This window comes from Emydura macquarii, unplaced genomic scaffold (assembly GCF_026122565.2).
Source record: "Emydura macquarii macquarii isolate MOO-44397 ecotype Brisbane River unplaced genomic scaffold, CSIRO-AGI_Emac_v2 contig_295, whole genome shotgun sequence".
NCBI classification, from domain to species: Eukaryota; Metazoa; Chordata; order Testudines; family Chelidae; genus Emydura; species Emydura macquarii.
In genome coordinates, this window is record NW_027130432.1 from 14,610,488 (window position 1) to 14,632,382 (window position 21,895).

The 21,895-nt window shown below is 53.9% G+C and overlaps 1 protein-coding gene across 5 annotated transcripts; it reads left to right on the forward strand.

The window, feature by feature from the left end:
* The first annotated feature begins 3,734 nt into the window (after positions 1-3,734).
* Positions 3,735-21,525, forward strand: ENKD1 (enkurin domain containing 1). Of its 5 annotated transcripts, none has more exons than XM_067553164.1 (9): positions 3,735-3,871; positions 6,007-6,112; positions 11,029-11,155; positions 11,687-11,911; positions 14,747-14,919; positions 16,727-16,888; positions 17,065-17,234; positions 18,397-18,533; positions 19,138-21,525. In XM_067553164.1, the coding sequence occupies exons 3-9, from the start codon at positions 11,071-11,073 to the stop codon at positions 19,296-19,298; spliced, it is 1,113 nt and encodes a 370-aa protein (XP_067409265.1). In that variant the 5' UTR covers positions 3,735-3,871; positions 6,007-6,112; positions 11,029-11,070; the 3' UTR covers positions 19,299-21,525. The 5 variants fall into 5 exon arrangements, with proteins under 5 accessions (XP_067409265.1, XP_067409241.1, XP_067409274.1 ...); XM_067553140.1 differs by having other exon boundaries at positions 11,052-11,155; XM_067553173.1 differs by having other exon boundaries at positions 11,058-11,155.
* Positions 21,526-21,895: the final 370 nt, after the last annotated feature.

Below are 21,895 nucleotides of genomic sequence, written 5' to 3' on the forward strand. Positions count from 1 at the left end.
AAGCCAAGACCCAGCTATATGACACTGGCCTTTAAAATGCATGACCAAGGTTCTCAGCACAGCTCCTTATGAAAACCAGCAGGCCCAGAAGCTGGAACAGGACATTTGTTCATGGAACCTCCACACCACTTTCTACAGCCTCAGTTCCATGGTTCAGGATTTCTTCTTCCGTCTGTTCTAGTGAATTGGGACATGGTGTCAGGGTTCTTTTGCTACTGACACAGACCCAGAGCCTGTGCTCAGATCCAGCCAATTGCAGGATAGGGGATGTAGGGTCACAGCCTTTCTCTGTGCCTCGTTTCCCCCACTCCATGAAACTGAGACGATCATTCTGACCTACCTCACTGCGAAGGAAGAGACAGTGGGATGAATTTCTCAATAGTAGGGCAGAGACCATCTAGCGCAATGGGGTCCTGGACCATGGGGTGTTAGGTGCTACAATGCTATAAATAATAAACAATAATACAATGCTTTGAGTTCCTGGGGGGAAAGGACTACAGCAGGTCAACTGATGCACTATAATAATTCTGCTCCTTCATCCTAAGCTATTAGCCAGTATTCAGGGCTTTGCTGGCTGCTGCTGTTAGGGTAAGAAATTGGTGGCATGAGTCAGGTCTCTTCGTGGTGCAGTTCTGTTTATTCACAAAGCACATGCACAAGAGCCCTGCGTCCATGAACATGGGGGAGACTCCTAAACAGCAGGCAGGCAGTTTCCATGCTCAGAAATGCACAGGACCGCCATTCCAGCAAGCTCTGGGCCCAAGATGTTCCATGATCTCACTTCTTCCTCTGAGCCTTACCCTTGCAGTTTCTCTGCTGGCTTCCTGCCTCCAATGGCTGCAAACCAATCTCTGTAACCAAGAAAACCCCTTCTCAGTCCACAGGCTTAGATCTGCCCTCCCATGCTGCCTAGTGTCTCTGGTGATAGCCCCACAGCGGCAGCCCCTTGCTGGGTATACTGCATTGTTCCATTGGCCCGGTGAGCCTGAACAAAAGTGCTTGCAACCCTCTGGCTTTAAGGAGGACTGGGACTGTCTTTGCATCCAAGACTCACTTGTTGGCCATCATTAACATCTTCCAGCATAACATCAATTGACAACAGTAAACCATGAGAAAGCAGCAGGTTCTGGATGGGACGGAGGGAACCTTGGGTCTAAAAAGAGTGTCGTGCCTTTGAAACATAGAGATTTTCTCTGTTCCAAATCTATCAAAATCATACATTTAAAATACCAAATTTATAGCCTGCTGGATGTTAAGGACAGAAGGGACCATTCCAGTCATTTCACCTGACCTCCTGCCAGTACAGGCCAGAGAATGTTAGCCAGAGATTGCTGCATGGAGCCCAGAACTTCTGGCTGAGCTAAAGCAGAACTTCTTGAAAGACATCCCTTCTTGATTTAAAATTTCCTAATAGCATCCACCACAACCAAAAAAACAAATCAATAAGTTGTTCCAGTAGATGGTTCCCCTCACTGTTAAAAAATTGCACCATAGCTCCAGGCTGAATTAATCTAGTGTCAATTTCCAGCCTTTGGATGTTGTTTTGCCTTTGCTAGGTTAAGGAGTCCTGTGCTATCAGGAATCTTCTCCACTGAGAGGGTGCCTGTAGAATCTTTTTACGCTACAGACCCCAGAACTGGCACTACTCCTGTTTTCCTTGTTCAATGCAAATGTTCAGGTGTTATTGGCCCCAAGCTGCAATCAGATCCATGAGGGCAGTCACATGTGTTTGACTCTGCTGGGATTCTACATGGGGGTGAGGGTTTACCCATGAAGAGCCAATGGCAGGGTCATTGTTTGAATCAATGCAGACTATAAAATAAACAGGACCTGCAGGCAGTTGAGTAAAAGCTGTGGGAAGAGCCTCACCCCTGGTCTGCCCTGTGAGTGCTGCAGTACAGCCAACCCCGAGCTTCAAAAATCAAGAGATTAGCTTCAGAATCATGTGATTTAAAACAGATACACTTTGGGTTCCCTGTATTTGCCTTCTGCTTTTGGAGCCTTTGGGGTTCATGTTTTCTAGCTTTTGTCAACGAGGGAAAAGAGGGACATTTTCTCAGGGTCCTCCCCCGAAACATCTATAACTGGGGTGAAATGGGAAGGGGGCAGTGAACATGATGTAGCATGGCCTCAAATTTCTCTTGATGGGCTGTCCATGCAAGAAAGTTGTGCCAGTTTATCTTAAGTGAGCTTTCAAACTGGTTTGGTGAAACTGATGCAACACTCTATGGCGATGCAGTTTAAGAGTGGCACATTGTGGTTTAGGTTAAATCTGGTTTTAACTGAGTTAAGCTAAACTGAAATGAGCACATAGAATCATAGCATCATAGAGTTGGAAGGGACCTCAGGAGGTCATCTAGTCCAACCCCCTGCTCAAAGCAGGACTAACCTCAGCTAAATAATCCCAGCCAGGGCTTTCTCAAGCCGCAGTTTAAAAACCTCCAAAGATGGAGATTCCACCACCTCCCTAGGTAACCCATTCCAGTGCTTCACTGCCCTCCTAGTGAAAAACTTTTTCCTAATGTCCAACCTAGACCTCCCCAACTGCAACTTGAGACCGTTGCTCCTTTTTCTGTTGTCTGCCACCACTGAGAATAGTCTAGCTCCATCCTCCCTGGAACCCCCTTTCAGATAGTTAAAGGCTGCTATCAAATCCCCCCTCATTCTTCTCTTCTGCAGACTAAACAAGCCCAGTTTCCTTAGCCTCTCCTCATAAGTCCTGTGCTCCAGCCCCCTAATCATTTTTGTTGCCCTCCCCTGGACTCTCTCCAACTTGTCCACATCCTTTTTGTAGTGGGGGGCCCAAAACTGGACACAATACTTGGACACATATACACAGGGCTGTGAGTCTAACTAATTAAGTTTAAAATCTCATATTTAGTTACACCAGTGCTGCTTTCCTGCATAGACAAAACCGTACAAACATTTTTTAAATCGCAAACAGAGAGTGTCACATAATCCCATGATTCTGGGAGCTGGGGCTTTAAGGAAGAACACCAAACATCACATGACTCTCAATACCATGCTGAGCATTGGTGATGCTGGTAAGATTTCACTGCTGCATGGTGTGTGTGTTAATCTAGATGCGCTGGCCTTTGCTGGTTCCTGAATGAGGCAGAGTGGGAGGGCAGGATAAGAGCTGAGTGAGTTATTGATTTTCCAGTTCTTTGGTCATTTCAAAAAAATAATAATACAAAAATAATCATTTTGTGTTGGACTGAAAGTGAAAATTTCCAACATTTGGGGCAAATCAACAAGTTGGAAAGTAATATCCAAAGGAAATGTTTGGAGTTTAACATTCCCCCCCACTCCCGCTCCCTCAAATGAACAAGGTGGCAGAATGGAGCAGAAGCACAGCGAGGAACTGCGGCGCAGAATCGGGGTGGGGGCGGAATCGTGACATGGGATGGGGGCATGGAATCACAACGTAGACTTGCGACGTGGAAGCAGGGGACAGAATCGCGACATGGGATGGGGGTGGTGGTGGAATTACACGTCACAACATGGAATCGTGAATGGGGGGATCAGTCACAACTTGGAATTGAGGGGAATCATGACCCGGCCCCTGCTGCCAAATGGGCCCGGCCCGGGCAGCCAAACCAAAAGGCTTTTTGTCCCCTTCGGTCACCCGTCCTCCTCCAGCGTTGAGGCTGCGACCTCGCCTGGGGCCAGTGGCCCGACCTAGCCGGCGCCTGGGGCTGGGTACGACGCGGCCGGCAGGGGGCGCTGCGGGACCGGCCGAGTAGCAAACTACAGCTCCCAGCAGCCCCCGCGGCGGCCGACGGAAGCGTCTGCGTGCGGCGCTGTTGCTTGGAGAAGCGGCACGGCGGGCGCTGTGGGCGGCGTGTAACCGTCTGAGAGCGCGAGCGGGGTCAGTGCCGGGACTCCGCGCTGTGGGGGCGGGGGGACGTGGGTGTGCTGCCCCCGGCGCCGTGGGGTGGCCAGGGAGGGTCTCCCCGGCGCTCCGGATGGGGCGAGGCCGGGGGACCTCGGACGCTGCGGGTGGGGGAGCAGGTCGTCCCGCCCCGCCCCTCCCCTCCCCGGCGGTGCTGGGTATCGCTCCCGGTCCGTGGCGTCGGCGGGGTCGGCCCGGGCGCTGCATGCCGCAGACACAGCCTGGGAGCAGGGCTCTGCGCTGCTGGGGGACCCCGAGTCTGCTCAGCCCCTGCCCCCTCCTCTCCCGGGCGGGGGCCCTCCGCCCTGCGGAGCCCGGTGGAGCAGGAGCGCCCCGCTTGGGCCCCGCGCCGCCACGCGCTGTCTCCGGGCCGGGCCGGGCCGCTGGAGGGGCTGGACCGGGCTGGCTCCCTTTGGGCCCCGCGCTGCTGCGCCCCTTTGCCCAGCCGGCAGAGCAGGGCAGAGCCCTGTGCCGGGGGGCCAGGCCAGCCCCCTGGGGCTCTGCCATGTTCACGGGGCACCCTGACAGACGGGCACTGATCCCGGCCCCCTCGTACCCCTCCCCCCCAGCTCCCCACCCCGCCTGTCACCCTGGCTCCCTGGTTTGTTGCCCGTTGATTTGGGGGAGCTTGTTTGCACTTCTGCCTGGAAGCGGTTTGCCCTCCAAGCCAGCAAAGTAAATAAAGCAGGATGCCGAGGCTGGCATGTGACCAAGAGCGTGGTGCCTTTGCTGTGGGCACAGATGTCTGGCCAGGTACCACTTGGCTGCCTGGTGGGAGAGAGGTGGCTGGAGCTTGTTTGTGCTTCTTGGGTCTTCGGCTTAATGTTTCCAGTGATGCTGTGTTGGGAAGGGTGTGGGGTCTAATGCAATGGTTCCTAAACTTTTCTCTGCCGTGGCACACCTTGATTCCTTTAATTATTTTGAGGCACACCACCATATAGTCTCCAAATAAACTCATGAATATTCATGAGCCAGTTCAGAACTCTCCAAGTAGTTTTTCAAAAAAATTCTGTGGCACACCTGCTCAGGCCTGATGGCACACCAGTGCCGCGCCACAGCAGTCTAGTGGCTGGAGCAGGAGACTGGGAATTCCAGGACTCCTGGGTTATATTTCTGACTTGGCCAGTGGCAGCAGCAAAATCTTCTCTTCTGTCCAGGCTTCAGTTGCCCCCTGTAGAAAGGAGGAACCACAGTGCTGTGCCCCACTTGGTTAATATTTCTAATGTGCATTGGGAACACCCACTGGGAGGCAGTAGAGGAGGTTACAGCGCTCACAATTAAGGATGAAGAAGCCTAAACTAATGGGGCTCACTCCACTTGATCATACCAGTAACCTGTCCACAGCGGGAATCTCGCTAGTACCTGGGTCTCTGTTCTGACCCACTGAGCTTAGAGCAGCATGTGTTGTGTCTGTTCATAGCAAGGGTATTTCCATGGCTTGGTGTGTAGTGGGCAGTGTGAAACTGTGGCAGGATAGGTTGGCCAATCAACCAAAATCCTTTCCCAGTGAGCCTTACCTTAGAAATCTAGAGGAAATGGGCTTAGGGTAAGTCTGCCCTGGAGCTGGAAGATGTAAATTCCAGCTTGAGGAGACATGTCCATGCTAGCTAAGATTGAGCTAGCATGCCTAAAATAACAGTGTAGTCACAGCAGTGCAAGTAGTGGGAGGGGCTAGCCACCCCAAGTATGATCCGGTCTGAGACTCTAGGTATGGAAATGAGACCTCTAATTTCAGTGCAGATGGTATCCTTTGTTCCTAGCGCTAGGAGAGGGTGACACTGAAGGGCTTTGCTCTGTTGTAACCATAGATGAAATTTCATTTGAAAATTTTCAGCTGGGTTTCTATTGATTCTGGTTGGCCAGCTAGGGGACCAGAGCTATGTGGCTGCTGGTGTGTGGTGCTACAGGAGAAACCAATAGAAGCTAGTTGAGATCAACTGAATTATTCTGATGGAGTCTGCTGGAATTTCCCCTTAGCATAGGGTTAGATCCAACCCTCCCCCTCCACCTGGGGAATTGAGGGGAGGGGAGGCCCCTGGTTTGCAATGTGCTGTGATCTCCGGCTTCTGGGAGCTGCCGTATACAAGTGCTTATTGTTGCATCATTTCCAGGTGGACGGTCTGTGGGAACACAGCTCCGTGGTGCCAAGTCCTCTGGCTGCTCCCTTCCCCACTGCACGTTGACATCTCTCTCCGCCTGTCATCTGTGAAGTAAAAGGTAAAGATTCTGAGAAATGTGAACTCTGGGACACCCAAACATTGCCTAGTGGAGATCTGCAATAGGAACTTGGCAGGGCTCCCAGGGCAGCCCCCTCCCATATCTCTTATAGGAGAGGTGTGGGCCAGCTAGACGACAGATCCCAGCATATAATGTTCCATTTTTATCCAAGCAGATGGATCGTTGCATGCTGGCTCCTGGTAATCTCGGCAGGGTGCACCCTGTGTTAAAGATGATGGAAGCTGCATACCTTGATGTAGCCACCCCTACGTTATTCTACCAGCTCTGCCTCCAGAACTCCAACCCCCATGTCTTTGGAGCATTGAGAGGACACTGCTGCCTTCCCAGCTCAGCTTCCTCTCGAGGCACCAGATGCAGAACCCTCCTGCCATCCCTTTTGGAAGAGAGCCCAGTTTACCTCCTGTTTTAGGCCATTGCTGCACAGTGTAATTTCTGCTCCTTGGAAAGAACATACGAGCTGATCTGGCTTTGTTCCTACAGGCTGTGTGTCGAGACCTGCCTAGCTCCTAGGGAACAGATGTCCCCCATGCAAAAGCCACCAGCACAATTGGCCATAATTGGCCCTTTGTCTGCTCTTCAGCCTCTCTGCAAACAGACCTTGGAGATTGAGGGCTGAGGCCCAGTGGTAGGGCAGAGGGTACAATGAGGCCTGCAATATCTATGGCTGCAGTGGACGTCTCTTACCAGTACAGACTTCCCACAGAAAGTGGTTAAAGACAGAGCCCTGATCTGTCCTATTGCTCTCTGCATGGAGCAGCCAGTGGGAATGATACACATGAGGCTGGAGTCGTTGGGCTCTGAGCAGTGGAATGATTTGCACATCGGGTGTAACTTAGACACTGAAGGGGTTAGGAAAGCCCTCATTGACAGGGGATGGTGGTTTCCCATCCCACCTCTGCTGCTAATTGCTTTTCCTGCCACATCCCAACTCCCTTGCTCCCACGTTAAACTCACCCAGAACTGCTTCCTGTTGGCCTTGGGCCTGCTCCTGCTGTCGCTGAAGTTGAGGAAATTTCTACCATTGATGTTGATGGGAGTTGGCTCAGATTCCTGTGATGTAGAGTGCTGCTCCTGCTGGCTCTGAATCTGTCCTGTGTCCTCTGCAATAGCTGTCTCTCCAGGGGAAGGTGTAATGCCAGCAGCTCCAAGGGCACTTTGTTGCCCTTTTCCTCTGTGATCTGCCACCAGCCCATCCAGCATTCCAGGCAGTGGAAGTCACCCTGCCTCATTTCATAGAATCAGAATATTAGAGTTGGAAGGGACCTCAGGAGGTCATCTAGTCCAACCCCCTGCTCAAAGCAGGACTAACCTCAGCTATATCATCCCAGCCAGGGCTTTGTCAAGCCTGAGCTTAAAAACCTCTAAAGATGGAGATTCCACCACCTCTCTAGGTAACCCATTCCAGTGCTTCACCACCCTCCTAGTGAAAAACTTTTTCCTAATGTCCAACCTAGACCTCCCACCCTGCAACTTGAGACCGTTGCTCCTTGTTCTGCCATCTGCCACCACCGAGAACAGCCTAGCCCCATCCTCCCTGGAACCCCCTTTTCAGGTAGTTAAAGGTCGCTATCAAATCCCCCCTCATTCTTCTCTTTTGCAGACTAAACAAACCCAGTTCCCTCAGCCTCTCCTCATAAGTCCTGTGCTCCAGCCCCGTAATCATTTTTGTTGCCCTCCGCTGTACTCTCTCCAACTTGTCCACATCCTTTTTGTAGTGGGGGGCCCAAAACTGGACACAATATTCTAAATGCGGCCTCACCAATGCCGAATAGAGGGGAAATATCACTTCCCCTGACCTGCTGGCAATGCCCCTCCTAATGCAGCCCAGTATGCTATTAGCCTTCTTGACAACCAGGGCACACTGCTGACTCATATCCAGCTTTTTATCCACTGTTACCCCCAGGTCCTTTTCTGCAGAGCTGCTGCCTAGCTCGTCGGTCCCCGGTCTATAGCTGTGCATGGGATTCTTCCTTCCTAAGTGGAGGACTCTGCACTTTTCTTTGTTGAACCTCATTAGATTTCTTTTGGCCCAATCCTCCAGTTTGTTTAGGTCACTCTGTACCCTATTCCTATCTTCCAGGGTATCTACCACTCCCCCCAGCTTAGTGTCATCCGCAAACTTGCTGAGAGTTCAATCTACCCCATCCTCCAGATCATTAATAAAGATGTTGAACAAAACCGGCCCCAGGATCGACCCCTGGGGCACTCCGCTTGTGACCAGTTGCCAGCTAGACATGGAGCCATTGATCACTACTCGTTGAGCCCTATGCTCTAGCCAGTTCTCTATCCATTTTATAGTCCATTTATCCAACCCATACTTCTTTAACTTGCTGATAAGAATACTGTGAGAGACAGTATCAAAAGCTTTGCTAAAGTCAAGGTATATCACATCCACCGCCTTCCCCACATCCACAGAGCCAGTCACCTCATCATAGAAAGCAATCAGGTTGGTCAGGTATGACTTTCCCTTGGTGAATCCGTGTTGACTGTTCCTGATCACCCTCCTCTCTTCCAAGAGCCTTAAAATGGATTCCTTAAGGACCTGCTCCATGATTTTTCCAGGGATTGAGGTGAGGCTGACCGGTCTGTAGTTCCCTGGATCCTCTTTCCTCCCTTTTTTGAAGATGGGCACTATATTTGCTTTTTTTCCTGTTCATTTGGAAGGTTGTTTGAACAGCAAGGCCAGGCACAGCAAATGCTCCATCTATTCTAATCCCATCGAGAGAGAATAGAAAGGGAAAGACTGGATAGATCTGAAATGGGCCTTTGAATTCACACTGGAGGCCCTGCTGCTTACTATCACAGGCCTCCAAATGAATTGCAGCTCCCTCCTAGCCTCAGACCTGTGCACTCCAAAATCCACTGCAGTATGTCTTTCATAACAGGCTATAAACGTACTTCTGTTCATTGTTCTTTTGTATTAATCTCTGTGACAAATTTTTTATTGATGCTGCGTGATCTTTCTCTCTGATTTCCACAGGGTTTAACTGATAACGGCATGTGGCTGCCTTTGCTTTGCTCTGACTGTGTGCATGTTGGTGGCTTTCTTATGGCACGGAATAGTTCACACTAGTGACCTTGCCAGGAGGGGAAGGCTGACAGTCAGACCCTGTGGGCCAAGATTTTGAAAGTGGATCAAGCAAAATTGGAACAAGGTGCTCTTATTCCAGAGTAGGAGCGTCCACAAATGGAGCTATTCCAGAATAGCTATTCTAGAATAGCTCAGTGTGTCGACAAGCCCTTACACTCTCTTACTGACGTGTAACTGTCACCACATTTGTCACCTCTGCATTAGCCCCTGGGGGATGAATAATTAGCTCTCTGCTAATGGTTCTCATTCCAGTAAGAGCTGTACCTCCATGATGGTGACAGGGAGACTTAGGCAGATTAGTGTCAAAGGCTTTCTTATCCCCACTCTGTATCAATAATTCATTGGCTTGTAAATGGAACTGACGGACTTTCTGTCCCTGAAGTGCCTCCGTGATCTCCCTGCTACTGCACATCACACCGCAATGGTGCTGAGACACGAGGCTGGTGGGAAGGAATCTCCTGTCTGTCAGAATTGTTGAGCCTCAGGAACGCTGCCATTCAAGGATAGGGCCTGATCCTGAGGAGGTGCAGCACACCTGCAGCTCTCCCAAAGTCCTGGGGAGTTGACACTGCTCAGCTCTGGCCTGACCCAGTTTATTATGATTTTCTGAGTGGGGAGCAAGTCTCAGTGAGTGAGCACGTCCCCCATTGATCAGGGGTTCTCTGAATGGTTTCCTTCAGTGCTGCAAAGGAAGAGTTGCTGGCTGCTCCTGTGCTGGAGATCTAATGCCTCCCTGGCTGTCAGGGGGGCTAAAGGAAACCAGCAAGTGCGGATGTGATCAGGGTTCTGCCCTGAAGAGTGGATGTGCAAATGGCATCCTGGGTCTGTGTTTGACTGCATCAAATCTGCCTAACTGATAACTCAGCAGCCAGCCCAGCCCTCTCCTTGGGATCTGAGGGTTTGGCTGGGCGTTTCCTCCTTACGCATTGTTCCCTGGAATGGGGGTGCTGGGCATACTAATTGGGTAGGACTGTGCATTGCACCCCTAGAGGACCAGCACAGCAGGAACTAAGACTTTAAGCTACAATGCATGTGTCCCGTTCAGGGCTATGGCAGGAGCCAAAGTGGCCTCTGGTGGAACACAGGCAGGCCAAGCCCCAAGGCAGCATGAGGGGGCCATGGCCAGAGGGAGAACCCCTCCCACTGTCTCCAGCAGGCTGCACACATGCACACACCTGTGCTTGGACCTTGGCTATCCGTTTTGCTGATGGGGCCCAGAGAGAAACCCTCTTGTTCCCCAAAGCAGCATATGCCCATCACAGTCCCTGCAGCTAGCAGCTCAGACTCTTGAGGAGTGAGAAGGGGCTGTTGTTACAGTCGCATTGCAGAGCAAACCCGCACGGTAACTCCACTGCAAGAGTGTGTGAGCCAAGCGAGGAGACTTTGGCGAAGGGGAGATGCCATTAGACAGGCTATATTGGGTCACACCAATGGTCCCTCTAGCCCAGCATCCTTTTTCTGACAGTGGCTGGTGCCAGGTGCATCAGAGGGAATGAACAGAACAGGTGATTATCGAGTGATCCATCCCCTATCTCTCACTCCCAACTTCAGCAGGGTACAACATGGACACTCTGCTGGGGGGGTGCTGGTCAGTCACTACCTGGTGGGGGTTCCCAAGTGATGCCTGTGGCTTGATCAGTGTCCAGATGGGGTGGGGTTTCCTGGCTTGCAGGGCAATAGTGTTTTCCCTAGCTGGGAGTCTTTCTCTCTCTCTAGCAAAGAGCAAGGGCTCAGATATATTTAAAATATTTGCTGTGGCTGGTAAACGATTCCCAGGAAAAATCTAGCTGACTTCTGTTCTCAGTGGTGTCTGCATGTCGATTGCAGCTGCAGAGCTGTGGCCAGGATGTCTGAGGGGCCTTCCAGGATCTCAGGACCCATCCCTCCCGACCCCACACTTTTCCCAGACTATTACAAACGCCCCCTGTCAGGTGAGTGCCGGCGAAGCACGGAGCAGGAATGGGGTCCTACATAGTCATTGTTCTCATTAAGGTCTTCCCTTCATAGTCCCACTTGCTGCACAGTCACTGGATCCCTGGACAGGGTCAGCGTGAGGGCCTGTTGAGGGCTCTGCCACTGTGTGCCAGCCCAGAAGTATTGACATAGCTTCCCCAGGTCAGTCCTGCAGAGACGACACACTCTGCTCCAAAGGGCGCAGAATGGGTCTGCTTCACCCTGCAAAGAAGGTTGGATCCTCTGAAGTGCTGAGCGCTCCCAGCTCCCATTGGCTCCAGCGCCAGAACCAGGCCGACATTAGGAGCAGCATCAATGAGAGACAAAGGGGTCCTGCCCAGCTGGCTGGAAGTTAGCAGAAGGTGGGCTGAGGAGGCAAGGGGGCTCTCCAGCCTCATCTGATGTTGCCACGGCCAGGATGGGGCTAGCCTGGAGCAAGCCTGGGGTGTGGAGAGAGAAGGCGATGGGGTGGTGCTGCACATCTTAACTCTCACACTCTCTCTCTGTAGCTCGAGGGAGGCTGGAAGGGAATGCTTTGAAGCTGGACTTCCTCTCTGGCCCTCTAGCCCCAGATCCCAGCCTGTACCCCACGTGCTACAGTGCCCGTCCTGCCCAACCTGCTCCACGTATCCGCCCCAATGGTCAGGACATCTTGGAGAAGGGGCAGAAGGGGACGATTGGGGTCTTGCTGCAGCTGGAGGGGATCTCTCTCTACAGGGAGCCACCTCTGAAAAGTAAGTGCAACTGAACAGCTGTAGCTAACAGTGGCTAAGGGCAGGGCAAATGCCTTAAAGGGACAGAGTGGCAAGGGCTTAGGGTTGGGGATTTCCACCAAGCCCCACAGGGCAACGGTTTGGATTTGTTGCAGGAGCGGATTGGCTCTGGGCATGCTGCAATGGGAGCATTGTCCCTATCCTGGGGTTCTTGAGGTCGTGGCCTCACCCTGACTCCAGCATGGCCTTTGTCTGGGGCTGTGAAGAGTGGAAAGTGTGGGAGTATGTAGTGTGGCCAGAAGACCTGCTGGTGGAGGACAGGCTGTGGGGCAGTCTGGGAGCAAATCGAACACTTCTGTTTACCCGGACTCAAGACTGAGGGGATGGTGGTTAAACAGAGAGGCACCACACTTAACACTGATGAAAAGAAGTGGGTTTTTACACAACATGGTTAGCCTGTGGAACTCACTGTGACAAGATGTCATGGATGCCAAGAGCCAAGTAGATTCAAGGTGATTATTCAGGTACATGGATAATGAGAACAGCTATTGGGAGTGCCTTGCAAAGGAAGGGTCTGCTCCCCCACACAGCCACCAGGGGAACCTGGGAGAGAAGGAGAAGTTGAGAACAGCCAAGGAGAAGGTAAAGGGGTGACCTGATGACAGTCTGTAAGTATCATAGAATCATAGAATATTAGAGTTGGAAGGGACCTCAGGAGGTCATCTAGTCCAACCCCCTGCTCAAAGCAGGACTAACCTCTGCTATATCATCCCAACCAGGGCTTTGTCAAGCCGCAGCTTAAAAACCTCTAAGGATGGAGATTCCACAACCTCCCTAGGTAACCCATTCCAGTGCTTCACCACCCTCCTAGTAAAAAACTTTTTCCTAATGTCCAACCTAGACCTCCCTCCCTGCAACTTGAGACCGTTGCTCCTTGTTCTGTCATCTGCCACCACCGAGAACAGCCTAGCCCCATCCTCCCTAGAACCCCCTTTCAGGTAGTTAAAGGCCGCTATCAAATCCCCCCTCACTCTTCTCTTTTGCAGACTAAACAAGCCCAGTTCCCTCAGCCTCTCCTCATAAGTCCTGTGCTCCAGCCCCCTAATCATTTTTGTTGCCCTCCGCTGGACTCTCTCCAACTTGTCCACATCCTTTTTGTATTGGGGGGCCCAAAACTGGACACAATATTCTAAATGCGGCCTCACCAATGCCGAATAGAGGGGAATAATCACTTCCCGTGACCTGCTAGCAATGCCCCTCCTAATGCAGCCCAATATGCCATTGGCCTTCTTGACAACCAGGGCACACTGCTGACTCATATCCAGCTTTTTATCCACCGTTACCCCCAGGTCCTTTTCTGCAGAGCTGCTGCCCAGCTCGTCGGTCCCCAGTCTATAGCTGTGCATGGGATTCTTTCTTCCTAAGTGGAGGACTCTGCACTTTTCTTTGTTGAACCTCATTAGATTTCTTTTGGCCCAATCCTCCAGTTTGTTTAGGTCACTCTGTATCCTATCCCTACCTTGCAGGGTATCTACCACTCCCCCCAGCTTAGTGTCGTCCGCAAACTTGCTGAGGGTGCAATCTACCCCATCCTCCAGATCATTAATAAAGATGTTGAACAAAACCGGCCCCAGGACCGACCCCTGGGGAACTCCGCTTGTGACCGGCTGCCAGCTAGACATGGAGCATGGGGAACAAATATTTAATAATGGGCTCTTCAGTCCAGCAGAGAGAGGTCTAACACTGGAAGTTAAAGCTGGACAAATTCATACTGGACATAAGGTGTAAATTTTTAACAATGAGGGTAATTAACCACTGGCACAATTTACCAAGGGTAATTCTCCATCACTGGCAAGTTTTAACTCAAGATTGGATATTTGCTGAAAGATCTGTTCTAGGAATTATGTTGTGGGAGGGGCCTGGCCTGGCCTGTGTTGAACAGGAGGTCTGACTAGATGGTCACAAGGGTCCCTTCTGGCCTTGGAATCTATGAACCAGTTCTGGCTGGAGAATGCTTTAACTTGTGCCCACTGAGGACAGCCAGAGTGCAGTGCACGCCAGCCACTGTCTGTCCCAACATGACTCCTATGCCAGGATGGGGTGGGAGCTGGCTGTGTCAGTGGAGAACTCCCCTGTTGGGGAGGGGAATGGGTGGAATCCCCAGTAGGAGGGTTGAGAGTAATTTCTGCAACCTGATCCGAGGACAGAGGATCCGCCCTAAAGTATCAGTTTTGGCCCCTTGATCTTTCTGAGTCAGTCCGGTTGATCCTCAGGCGAGATGGCTCTGATGTAAAGTCTCATGTTGTTAACACTCCCCACCCCAGAAGGGCCTGTGGTTTCCCATCCCAGCTCTCCCCATGAGGCAGGAATGACTGGCAATGGTTTCCTTCCCTGGAAGGAGGTGCTGGGGTGTTGAGATGGTGTGTGCTGCATGATACTGAGCTAGAGCATTGCCCTAGCCTGCGGGGGTGTCAGACAGTGGAGGGAGAGACAGGCAGCCTGTCGCTTGGTCTCCACATGATCCCAAACTAGAAAGCTAGTCCCACGTCCAACTGAGTGGGGGAGTCTCCTGATCTCTACTAATCAGCTGTATGACGCTTGTCTGCGCTGCTCTGAGGCCAGCTGCAGGGGGTGGATTGAGTCATTCCAGAAAAGCCAGTGTTTTACGTGCACTTACCAGGGGCTCAGTGCGTTTCTATTGCCCCCTGATGGCTGGCGCACAGGGTGGATAAGAGCTTGCTGCTGTTTGCAGCGAATGGAATAGCTCAGCTGGCAGAGGCCGAGGGGACCCACTTACGGCTTGGGAGGGTTTGTTGCATGTGCCTGGGATAAAAACTGTGTCCCCTGGGCATGCAGGGAAAGAGTCCAAGGACCATGAGAAGGAGAATGTGAGGCGGATGAGAGAGATCCAGAGAAAATGCAAAGAGAAGGAGCTGGCCCGAGAGCACAGCCAGCCCAAACCTGTGAAGGCCCTGTGGAAGTCCCAGAAGTATGAGAATGTGGAGTCCAAGGTGAAGGCCAAGCTGCAGGTACCTGCCCACTGCCCCTTAGCCCTTCACGGTCCATTGCCCCAGCAGCATGAGCCCAGACGCAGCCCAGTCAGCATGTCCCGTAATACCGGGCAGGGCACTTCTGTCTCGATTGGGGTATGTAGGAAGACCCTCGTAGCTCTGAAGAGCCCTGCTCAATGCTCCAGCAGCACAGAGGATGGAAGTGTTCCCTTCCCATGCAGCGATGGAGGTGAGAGCCATGTACCAGGCAGGAATACCTGGCTTGGGCAAGGAGACTGGTGGCTAACATCTGGTTAAAGATGCCCTAGCGTGATGACGGCATCTAGCCACGGCCCAAGTTGGGGAGAAGTGGAATCCCCGCCAGCTTTCTGCTCTGTGACTGGCGTGGGATGGGGTCAGAAGCTGCCCCCATGGCAGTTGGCTGCTCCAGCAGAGGGGCATGAGCAGCGTCCGTTAGCATGAAGAACATGGGGCATTCCAATGCCTTGAGGTGGCAAACCAACAATCTCTGAGGTGCAGCTGAGAAAGCTGCCATTGCAGTCTGTGCCCTACTGCAGCATGGCAACCCTGCTGCAGGGAATCGGACCAGACCACGCCATGTATTTAATGGTGGCTGTGCTGTCCCACTCTGCAGGATGTGCCCCTGTCCTCACACGTGAAATTGGATCAAAAGGGAAGTGTGACCCAGACCCTCAGTCCAGAGGGCAATGGAGCTCGTAATGGCTCGGACCCACCCAGTGTGACTGCGTGTTATGGACACTTGGCACTTCAAGATCTCCCAGGTTCCCCAGCATTTTAACAGGCTGTCACAGAATCACAGGGCCTGGTCTACCACAGCCAGGCCTCAAGGACCCACGTGGTTCCACAGCACAGGCCTCTGGTCTCCAAAACTGGGCCCTCAGACACCTGTGACTCCTGTCTCTCTCCATGGCTCCCTGCTGCAAATCCAGCCCAGCCAGACTCCTGCGGGAGGCTTGTACTGCCCCCTTCAGGGCTCTGCTTTCAGCGAGTTTTCACAGTGACACCAGGCAGACTTTTCACAACAGAGCCGGGTTTATTGTGGAACGCAGCAGGGGAAGTCCTTAGGTCAGCACAAAGAAGCAAAGGTTAAGAGGTTGTCTGTCTGGCCAAGCCCTTGTTCCACTCAGCCATGCTGTTGTGGATTCCATTTCCACGTGGATCCCCTCCCTGACGACCCACGCAGCAGTCACATGTTTCTCTGGCCAGAGATTTCCGATGCTAGGTGTCAGTCGTTTGATCCTTGGGCCTCCCATTGTTGTTCTCCATGGATATGGGTCAGTTTCAGCCACACCCTCTTCCTCCCTCTCCAGACACATACCTCTCATGTTTCCCGCTCTGCCCTAGGAGCAGATTTAATCCTTGTTGCAGCCACTGGGTGGCAATGCAAAGTAGAGAGGGAAACTGAGGCATGCAGAGGCATCATAAAAAGATTACAGAAAATTCCCACTTTGTCACACAGGCATTCTAGTTCCCCCACAGCCAGTTGCAGTGTGAAGCCTGGCCTGGCTTTTACACTGTGTGTTGCAGTGTTGAATTCACTGGCAGCCCATGGGTTTGTTCCTGCAGATTCCTCTGTTGTGCTCCAGTGCCACTCCACTGAATTCAGTGGCCTAATGGAGATTTACACCAACAGGATCTGGCCCTGCATCTCCCTTGCTGGCTGCCTCGTTGAGGAGAATGTCCCTTGGCATGTAGCAGCAGGATCTGGGGTCCCCCAGTCAGCCATGGAACTTCTGGGTCCCAAGGGGCTTTGCCATGTGGTTTGCCCTGGCCCTGAAGTAGTGTCTGTCTCTGCCTTTCGCAGGAGAGCTCTCCCCTGCCCAACCTGGAGTCTCAGAAATTCCTGAAGGCATATTCCCGTTGCGGCTCAGGGGTCCAGCCACGCCGGTCGCTGTCACCCAGCCCTGCCGAAACGAGAGCGGTGACAGACACTGAGGCTGCAGGAGCACAGAGCACCGATGCCAAGGTGAGGGACTGCGTGCCCCTGCCTGCCGACTCCACACTCCTGGGGGCTTCTGGCACTTGGGCGTCACTCCTGTGTCTTGCTTGGCACGGGTTCCTTCACTCCAGCCTCCAAAGGCATGGTGCTGTGTGCTGGAATTGCTGCTCCCTGGCCCCTCACGCTGCCCACTTTCCTTTCAGTTCCAGGTAGAAGGCTCCAGCGTCGACTTTGTCAGCCACAATGCCCGAACCGCCAAGCGGGCCCAGCTGCGACGCTCGCGCTCACTGCAGTCGCTGGCTGAGGCACTGGAGCAGAAGCGCCGGGAGCAGGAGGAGTACAACACCAAGCAGAAGGGCCATGTGCCCCAGTAGTACGTAGGCTTTTGCCTAGCCAATACCTCTGTCATGAACAAACCGGGCCCCCTCTGGCCCACATCCACTTGCTGCTCCATGCATGGAACAGCAAGGACTTCTCTTGTGGTGTCCTGAGCATGTGCTGCTCTGTTACCAGGCAGCCCACACTCCCTCAGAGCCCTGCTGCTTTCTTGGCTGCTGTGCTTAGTGAGCTCCTGCAGTCAGAGCAGTTACACCCACAATGAGCTTGGCCTAAGAGGGTCAAATGAAATTCCCAGCGAAGCTGCTGTGTGCGGTGCAGCTAGACCAGGGCTGCCTGGCTGCTCTGGGGAGGGCCATGGAGCGTGGCCTGGCAGCTCCGTGCAATGGAGCTTTGTGGCTAGAAGTGATTATCATAGGAGCTGCGTGTCAGCCCTCCCGTTGACTTGTAGATGCTCAATCCTGCTGGGAATGGGTGCCAAAGTGACTTAGGAGCCTCAATCTGTGCCTGAGTAATTTCTGCAAATGTTCCCCAAGTGCCAAGCACATCCCACAATGTCCAGTGGGGCCTCCTGAGCGATACGCGCACGGGACTGAGCATAGCTCCCCCTCTTCTGCTCCCCGTCTTGACTGCCCTGGGCCAATGGCTTGGCTGATTTCTGTATTGTAAGGCGGGGGGGCTGGTTGGCTCAGGGTGTTGGGAGTGGGCGACAGAATCTCTCACCTCTGTCACTGGGCCAGACCCAGCTCAGGGCTTGCTGTATGCTGCCCCATGGGAAGTGAGTTTGGTGTGTCTCTCTTCAGTTCCTGCACTTCCTGGAAGCACCCTAGTCATTGATGCTCCCAGCCCAGAGCCGAAGGGCTGAGTGGAGGTGCCATGGGGCTGATCCCTCCGGATCATCCCCAGAGCCATTGCTGGCAGCGTGGTGTGTGGGAAGCCTGCACTGCCTGTGGTGTGCCAGGCCTGTGGGGAGATTGAGGCCTGTTGTCTCCAGGGCTATTGGTCACTCAGTAGAGTGACAAAGTCCTGTAGAGCCAGTATCTGTGAGGCTGGTACCCATCCTGCTTCCTGGGCAGGGCTGGCTGCTTGTCCCATATGAACCTCTTGCCCAGTGTCCTTTCCTGCCCCCATGCATCTGGCCCTGCCTGGATCCCTCCCCAGCCATGTGTGCTGACACCCCCTCCTTCTCCCTTTGGCAGCCTACTAGAGAGGAAGAATCATTGGCGCAGGGAGATGGCAGAGCGGCAGCGGAACCTGCCCGACCCTGACATGCCACCGGGTCACACCATGATGCCAGAGAGCAAGCGGTTGGAAACCCTCAACAACCTGAAACAGAGTAAGGGGAGGAGAACCACTCGCTTCTGCGGGAGAGGCCTCCCCAGATGGGTGGGGGGGAGACGAGCTGGGTGCTGCACTGCAGTGGCACATGCTGTAAGGTGGGATGGCTGTGCTTACTGCAGCGCTGGCCTCGGCCATGGGTTATTGCTCTTCGCAGAAGCCACAGTGCTGGCGATGGAAAGTCCTATCTCACTGTGCAGCCCAGCTCCCCAGAGCGGTGTAATTCTGCTTGTCTCTCCCCCTCCTCCCCCCGCCCCACACACAGGCGCAGACTCCCAGCGCTGGCCTAGCCCTGCTGCATGTTGTGCACTCCTGGCCATCCCCCTCCCTCCAACAGAAGGTCCTGCTGCAGTGCGATGCCTGGAGGGGGACACTGTCCTGGGGTAGTTGCACTTAGTGAGGGGCAACTCCCTCTCCGCTGTGACATGCCGCCTCTCTGTGCATTGGTTTTTGTGATGGCTATTGCAGGTTGCTTGATCAGCTGCCTGCAGGGGATTGCATAATGCCTAGTTAGCAGTCTCTGGGGATTGAAAGCCAGTGTTTAGCGGTAGAGCTGGAGAGGCGTGGCTGGCCTGCTCTCACCCGCCTCCTTCCCTCTGCAGGCCAGGAGCAGCTGGTGAAGGATCTGGTGATGTTGCCGGTGCGGGCTGACACCCTGAGCATTCAGAAGAGGCGAGTGGAGCTGGAGAAGAAGCTGTCACAGATTGATGAGGCCCTCAAAATCTTCTCCCGGCCCAAAGTCTTCATCAAGCTGGACTCATGAGGGAGCATTGTACTGTGTGTGAACCTGCTGCTCTGCTTGGGGGGCTCCCGGCCGCTCCGATCCGTGGGGGGGGGGGAACCAAACTCAGTCTGCTTTTACTGGCTGCTGCAGCAGCTTCTACATTGGAGGATCCCACAGTCCAGCTGATGCTGCACAGCCAAGCCAGCCCTGGGCAGAGAGAAGCTGGGCCTGTGTGGGCGATGGCGCCAAACAAATCCTAGGGGGTGCCACCTGGGGCCATTGTCTTCAAGGCAGCGCCCAGCCTGTGACCGGTGGGGGGCTCCTGAGGAGAACCTTTTGTGCAGTGTTGCTTGGAAAGCAGCTGGCCCAGTCACTGCTGCTCAGCCTCCCTGGCAGAGCGGCGCCCGAGCTCTGCACGACTGGTCTCACACGGCCTCTCGCGTGGAGTGATGATTTGTGGGAATAGCAGGAGTGGCCATTCTTGTGCTGCTCTGTGCCTGGCACCCCCTCTCCTGTCCGCCTGCCTCCCGGGGTGGAGCTGAGAGCTCCAGGAGGCATCCTTTAAGGCGGGAGATCGGCAACTCTACCGCTTGGAGAGTCTGAGTGTAACCCTGCAGCATCCCGGCTCCCCCTGCTGGAGAGGGTGGTTCACAGCAATACCTGAGCACCAGCTCCTGGCCTCCCCCATCCCCCACACTGGGACGCTGCATATTGCTCCTTTGGCTTGGCCACCGCTATCATGCAGCCCTGCAGCTGCGGCTTGTCCCACCTGTCAGGGACACTGGGTAGCCCAAGATTAGCAAAGTGAGCAGGTGTGGGGATCCTGTCCCTGCTGGCAGGGAGCTGGCACTGGGATAGCCTGGGGGAATGGGGAGGGGAGCTTGGGGACCCAGCAGGGAAGGTGTTGGACAGCTTTTAAATAAAGGGTTTTGTAGGCATTGTGTGCAATAGGTGTATGTGGGGAGGGGTTCAGCCGGCTGGCTGGCAGGTTGCTGTGTGGGCAGTAGGATTGAGGGGGGAGCCTGCTGGGTGCTGCTCTGGGAGCTAAGGGCTGAGGGGGGAGCTCGTTGGGTGCTGGGCTGGCAGGCAGGACCGGAGACAGCCTGCATCTTTCATGTTCCTTGGTGATCCAGCTGTGTGCACATGTGGCACCAGATCCTGCTGTTCTCCAGCTGCATAAGCCATCTGGGAAACTGGCTTATCTGGCCCTGGCCATGGCGAGTCCGTTGGCTGGGTCCAGCAGCACTGTGTGACCTGAGCTGCCTGCTGCGTAGGGGAGAGGCAGGGATGCCTCCAGCTGTTGCTGGTAGCTGAACCAGCCCCTTAGGGCTATGGGCAGCCATCACCACAGTGAGGAGCTATGCCCCTGTCCGGGACACTGAGTGGCTGCTGGTGCTGCTGCCCTGCTGTGGGCCATGGAGGAAAGAAGACATTCCTGGCAGAGGAGGAGGAGCAGCTAAAAGCCTGTAAGGCTGGGGAAGGCCAGCCGAGGCCTTTGTGGGCATGTGCTGTCTCCTGTGCCTAGACCAGTCTTGCTGCTGGAGGCAAGGGCATGTGATGTGCAAGCCCTGGAGCATGCTGCCCTAGCCGTTCTCCCACCTGGGCTAGCTGGTGTGGGCTGCGGGCGAGGGATGAGCTGCTGGGGAAGAGGGCTCCAGGCTGTGTGGTGCAGGAGCCCGTGAGCGCCACTAAAGGGCGTGAGAGACTGGGGTGTGAGATGGAGACTTCCCCTTCCCTGTGGCCAGCTGGCTCCAGCCCCCCTCAGCAGTGGTGGCCAGTGGCCTTTGCATCATACTTGTGGCTGTCTCGTTCCTCTGCCACATGGGCTGTTCTCCCCACTGCAGACGGTGCTACGGTGCCAATGTGTCAGCACGCAGCCCTTAACCTGGCTTGCTTTCAGTGTGGGTGCCCCGACCCAGCTCGGAGTGCTGCCACCATGACCTGCACAGTCAATGTGGCACCCTTCCTCAGCACCAAACTGTGCCCCCCACCCACCTCTCTGGCAGCTTAATAGTGAGAGTAAAATAACCTGGCTCCCAAGAATGAAAGGTTCCCGCTGCACTGGCAGAGCTGCCCAGCCTGCAGAGCAATCGGCCCAGGGGTAGGAGTAGGAATGGAATCTGCCCCTGGTTTCTGTAAATCTACAGTCTTGTGCCCTGAGCAAAGCATGTGAGAATGGGAGAGGCAGGGCCCTGTGCCCATGGGCAGAAAGAGGGGCAATGCCCCCTGAAGGGAGATCATTGCTGCTAAGGCCTGTGCTGGAGGGGGCTGCATTACAGCTGTCTGCTGCTGGGGCCCTGCTGTTGCAGGGGCTGAGGAGGTGGCTTCAGGAAAGGGAGAAGGCAGAGGAGCTGGCGGACCAGTTAGAAAAGCAACAGCAAAGCCAGCTGGCCTGGGTGGGTCCCTGAGAACCTGAATGCCAGTCTTAGATTCCAAGGCCAGATGGGACCATTGCGATCATCTAGTCTGACCTCCTGTGTAACACAGGCCATAGATCTGCCCCAAGAGAATTCTAGAGCCGAGCTTTTAGAAAACATGCAATCTTGATTCAAAATTGCCAGCAATGGAGAATCCACCACGACCCTTGGTAAATTGTTCCAATGGTTAATTTCGCTCACTGTTAAAAATGTATGCCT

Excerpts from the sequence above, each read along its gene's own strand:
- ENKD1 (XM_067553164.1), top strand. The coding sequence starts at position 11,071 with ATGTCTGAGGGGCCTTCCAGGATCTCAGGACCCATCCCTCCCGACCCC. Across the intron at positions 11,156-11,686 it reads TTACAAACGCCCCCTGTCAG|CTCGAGGGAGGCTGGAAGGG; the intron begins GTGAGTGCCGGC and ends CTCTCTCTGTAG. Across the intron at positions 18,534-19,137 it reads CCTCAACAACCTGAAACAGA|GCCAGGAGCAGCTGGTGAAG; the intron begins GTAAGGGGAGGA and ends TTCCCTCTGCAG.